This window comes from Grammomys surdaster, unplaced genomic scaffold, assembly GCF_004785775.1.
Source record: "Grammomys surdaster isolate TR1022 unplaced genomic scaffold, NIH_TR_1.0 126185, whole genome shotgun sequence".
NCBI lineage: Eukaryota > Metazoa > Chordata > Mammalia > Rodentia > Muridae > Grammomys > Grammomys surdaster.
The window spans coordinates 5,462,446-5,466,918 of NW_021620991.1; the positions used below are offsets into that span (position 1 = coordinate 5,462,446).

Here is a 4,473-nt window from a genome sequence, read left to right on the forward strand (position 1 = left end):
ATATTTCTCTGTGTAGCCCTGGCTGTCCTGGAACTCACTCTGTAGACCAGGCTGGCCTCGAACGCATAGAGGTCCTCCTGCCTCTGCCTCCTGAGTGCTGGAATTAGAAGCATTGTCCCCACCCCCACCCGGTGGGATGAAACTGTGTCAAGAGCAATTACAGATTGAGTGGCTGGGTTTAACAGCATGCTAGATTTGATTCAAGATGCAACTAGTGAATTGGAAGACGGAGGCAGGAAGATAGTCTAACCGTGGCACAAAGGCGAACCAGGCGGAGATGTTCAGAGTGCCTAAGAGACACGAAGGATGGAGCAGAAAGACCTAGCAGGTGTCTCACTTAAGTCTCAGGAGAGGTTCAGCCGGGCATGGGGTGCATGGCTTTGGTTGTGGCACCTGGGAAGCAGGGGCAGGCAGAACTTGGGGAGTTCAAGGTTAGCCTGATCTACATAGTGAGTTCTAGCCTAGCCAGGGCTATTTAGTGAGACACTGTCTAAAAAAAAAAATTTATCATTATTATTATTATTATTATTATTATTATTGATCAAGAGTTAGCCACACAGAGAGGGCAGGGGACTCAAAATCTTAGAGGGAAGAAAATGAATGGAGAATCCAGACTTTCTCGTGCAGGAAAAAACAAAACAAAACAAAACCCTTCTCAAAGATGTAGACAGAATATATTTTAGAAAAACAAACACTGAGCTGACTGCAATATGTTTCTGTTACTGATTGCTTTTGTTCCGTTAACCAAATACTAATATAAAAAGAGGAGAGGAGACTGTGGAGATGCCTTCTGGGAAGGTGGATGGGCAGACGGATGGATGGACAGATGGATGGACGGACGGATGGACGGACAGATGGATGGTGAGGTGAAGGCTGGCAGACCGCTCAGAACAGACCGACTTGACGTTTTCTTACACAGTCACTAACTAAATGCTTTTACATTCCCCAGTGCTTTCTGCCTCATAACTCACTTTCTGTCGTCTGCAGGCTGTGACCATAGAAAACTCTGTTATGAATCACAACAACAAGACCATTCAAAATGGTTACCGCAGTACGCAGCCTCTCAACAACAGGGTCGTGGAAGCCAATTTCCCATACTCCCCGGATGAATGTGAGTGCATCGACTTTTAATTCCTTGGTTGGATTTGTGGAGCTCGGTGTTCTTCCCTCTTCTGCCTGGTCCCTTATCGACAGAGAGGGAAGGAGTGCCATTTCAAGGCAGGAGTGCTCACATGGGCCAGCATGGGCAGGGCAGGAGAGATGGGGGACACCAGTTTCTCCCATCTCAGTGAGAGCAGCAGAGGAGAAACCACATGGCTTGTAGCCTCCCTGGTCTTGAGAGTTGGTGGGAGAAACTGGCAAAGATGATCTCTCAGCTGAGTGTAGGCCCGAGTGGAGTGATCTCCCAAGAGCCTGCACCTCCCTTCCTCTGTATCATGAGTGACTCTCAGACAGCTTTACAAATCACCTTTCTACTCACTGACCTACAAATTAAGGCCTATTTTAACCCCTCCCAATTTACTTCCTGGTTCATTTGTTATTTCCGCTTGTGCTGTTTCCCAATACACTTTTGACAGAAAAGTGACACTGGACGTAACAAGTGCCTGTCATGCCCTGCTCACAGCACTGGCTGTGGCGATTCTTATTCTAGAGTGACGTCTGTCACGTGGTTCACGCAGACTCATTCACTCGTCTTTTTGTTCCATGATTTTCCATGTTCCATATTTCCCTGATAAAATTTTTTACTCTTCTTGCAACACATACCATTTGGAGTTTTGTATTTCACAACCCAAAACCTTTCCATGGGAGATTCTCCAGCTTACCCTCAGACTCACCCAGACAGGGCTGCTCTCTGGTGCCAGTGTCCTACACGTTCTCGGGGTCCTCCCTGTGAACCCACTGTGCAGGCGACTGCCTCACCTCCCACTGGGCGTCAGGATGCCTCGTCCCTCACTACCACCCATGAGATCCCAATGACTGGGCCCTGTGCTGACAGTGCAGAGAAGAGACATAATTCTGCTCTTCCTTGAGATCCGGATTTCTGTACAGCCATGGGCAGCTCCACTCAGCCACGTTGCATGACCACAGCATCACACAGCTCCGTAGGATTCCATCGTGGTTGACTATATTAACTGATAACAGCATTTTATATGGCCATGTCTTAACTGACCATAGCAACTCACCATGCAGAAGAAGCCAAGGACACAAAAGCACACAGGTTAGAGGACTTGGGAGGTGACTTATCTAGCACTAGTACATGCATGAAGCTCCGGTTTGTTTTCCCAGCGGCATGTGCACACACACACACACAATGCACACATGGGGAAGAACTATGGCTGACATCCTGCATTCTTTGTTTCCTGAGGTACTTCCAAGTTTGGTCTTTTAAAACTAATCTTCTCTTTAAAATGTGTATGTATGGCTTCTGTATACGTGTGGTGTGGCTGTGGAGGCCCAGGGTCAACACTAAATGCCTTCTTCACATGCTTGTCATCTTCATTCATTCATTCATTCATTCATTCATTCATTCATTCATTCATCTATTGAGATAGGATGTCACTATGTCGCTCTATCTGGACTAGAATTTGCTGTGTAGACCAGGCTGGCCTCAACCTCACAGAGATCCACGTGCTTCTGTCTCCTGAGTGCTGGGATGAGGCATGTGCCACCAATGCCTGGTTTTCCATTTTGTTTTGTTTTGTTTTGTTTTGTTTTGAGACGTGGTTTCTCACGGAAGCTGGAGCTCACTGATTTGGCTAGGCTGTCTGTCTCCGTCCCACTAGTGCCGGGGTTAACAGCGGTATGCCACTGTGCCCAGTGTTTCTGTGAATCCTGAGGCTCTGGTCTCTCAGACCCTCATGCTTGCAAGGCAGGCACTTCATTTAGGAGGGCTGAGGGATCCTGGGGTGACTGGGGAAAGAAAGGACGAAGTCCCAAACGAATGTGTGTCGTTCAACCTTTGCACAGCTACGTCAAAACCTAAATGCCTCAGACCCATGGCAGGAGGCAAAGCCTTTCCCAGGTGAGGGTCAGAAGGGCCCCAAAGCCTTTCTGGGGTCTGAGTGTGAATACTGGCACTGTGTGCAAGGACGTGCATGTAGGAACAACTGTGTGTGCAGAAGCTAGCACTGCAGCTTCTTCCTCCCAGGTGATTACAGCCAGACTCTGCTCCCTGTGGAGATGGCCTCCCGCTGAGACTAACTAGCTCCCCCTTCTAGGCTGTATGTAAGAAAAACCCAGAGATTCTTGGTTGTGGGTAGTAGGTTCACTCCTATGCTGGGCTGTGCATAGTAGGTGCACTCCACCAGAGTGAGTAGAACTTATCTGATCCTCGTATTTCTGTATGTGTGTCTGTCTTTTCTTTGTACACTTGTTGCCACAGTCAGGGTCCAGGATCAAGCAATGTAGGACAGGACACCTTGCCAGCTCAGTCATCTCTATAAATTTGTAATTACTTCCTCTCCCTCCCTCCCTCTCTCCCACCCCCCCCCCCGCCCCCCCTCCCTCCCTCCCTCCCTCTCTCCCTCTGTCTGTCTGTCTGTCTGTCTGTCTCTCTCTCTCTCTCTCTCTCTCTGTGTCTGTCTCTCTCTGTGTCTGTCTGTCTCTCTCTCTCTGTCTCTCTCCAGCACTTCTCTACATACCTTGGCTGTCCTAGAACCCATCTGTAGCTCAGACTGGCCTTAAATTCAGAGACCCGCCTGCCTACTGGGATCAGAGTCCTGGGCCTCTGTGCTCACCTTACTTCTTTTTATTCACTATGTTCTAGACTCTAAGTGCAACTTTTACGTAAAACACAAGCATGAGAAGACGCCATATGGTGGGAAACAAAAGAGAATCTACAGTAATTGAGCCGGAAATGACACGCTCGCCCCGAGGGCTCACCCTGTCCTTTTTCTAAGGAATTCTGGAATGTGGATCTCCTTGCTGCCTGCAGGAGTCTCTGTTTAACCCAGAGAGAGTTCTCATCCGTGAGAGGAGGTGGGGCTACATCAGCCAGAAGAGAAGGGATGTGGGTGAGAGGGAGCAGACTTGGACGGTCGTGCAAAGAAATCAAGCCTTCCATAATCCCCTGTCAATCATTCACCTAAATTTGGGGTCCGCAGATGCAGCTCATGGTAGAGAGCTCGTCACAACCTTGGGTTTGATCCCCAGCACCGGAAAAAAAAAAAAAAGAAAGAAAGAAAAAAAAGGAAAATCATTCACTCTGATCTTCGTTTGTTATAAATCAGCCAGGGCTTCCCTTTAGTGTTTAGATGTAATAAAGTGATTTTGGAAATTTTTATTTTTAAATTCTGTGTTACTATTCTTTTGTGCCATTCTATTTTTAAAATTAAGACTTATTTATTTGGGCTGGAGAGATGGGTCAGTGGTTAAGTGCACTGACTGCTCTGCCAGAGGTCCTGAGTTCAATTCCCAGCAACCACATGGTGGCTCACAACCATCTGTAGTGGGATTCAATGCCCTCTTCTAGTA

General features: G+C 47.8%; 1 protein-coding gene across 1 annotated transcript in view; it reads left to right on the forward strand.

Moving 5' to 3' along the window:
• Positions 1-3,849, forward strand: part of Ca6 (carbonic anhydrase 6) — a 16,393-nt gene extending 12,544 nt beyond the window's left edge. Inside the window, exons 7-8 of the mRNA XM_028757799.1 lie at positions 988-1,111; positions 3,767-3,849. Of these exons, the coding sequence (XP_028613632.1) occupies positions 988-1,111; positions 3,767-3,849 (207 nt within the window). The remainder of the gene's footprint in view (positions 1-987; positions 1,112-3,766) is intronic.
• Positions 3,850-4,473: the final 624 nt, after the last annotated feature.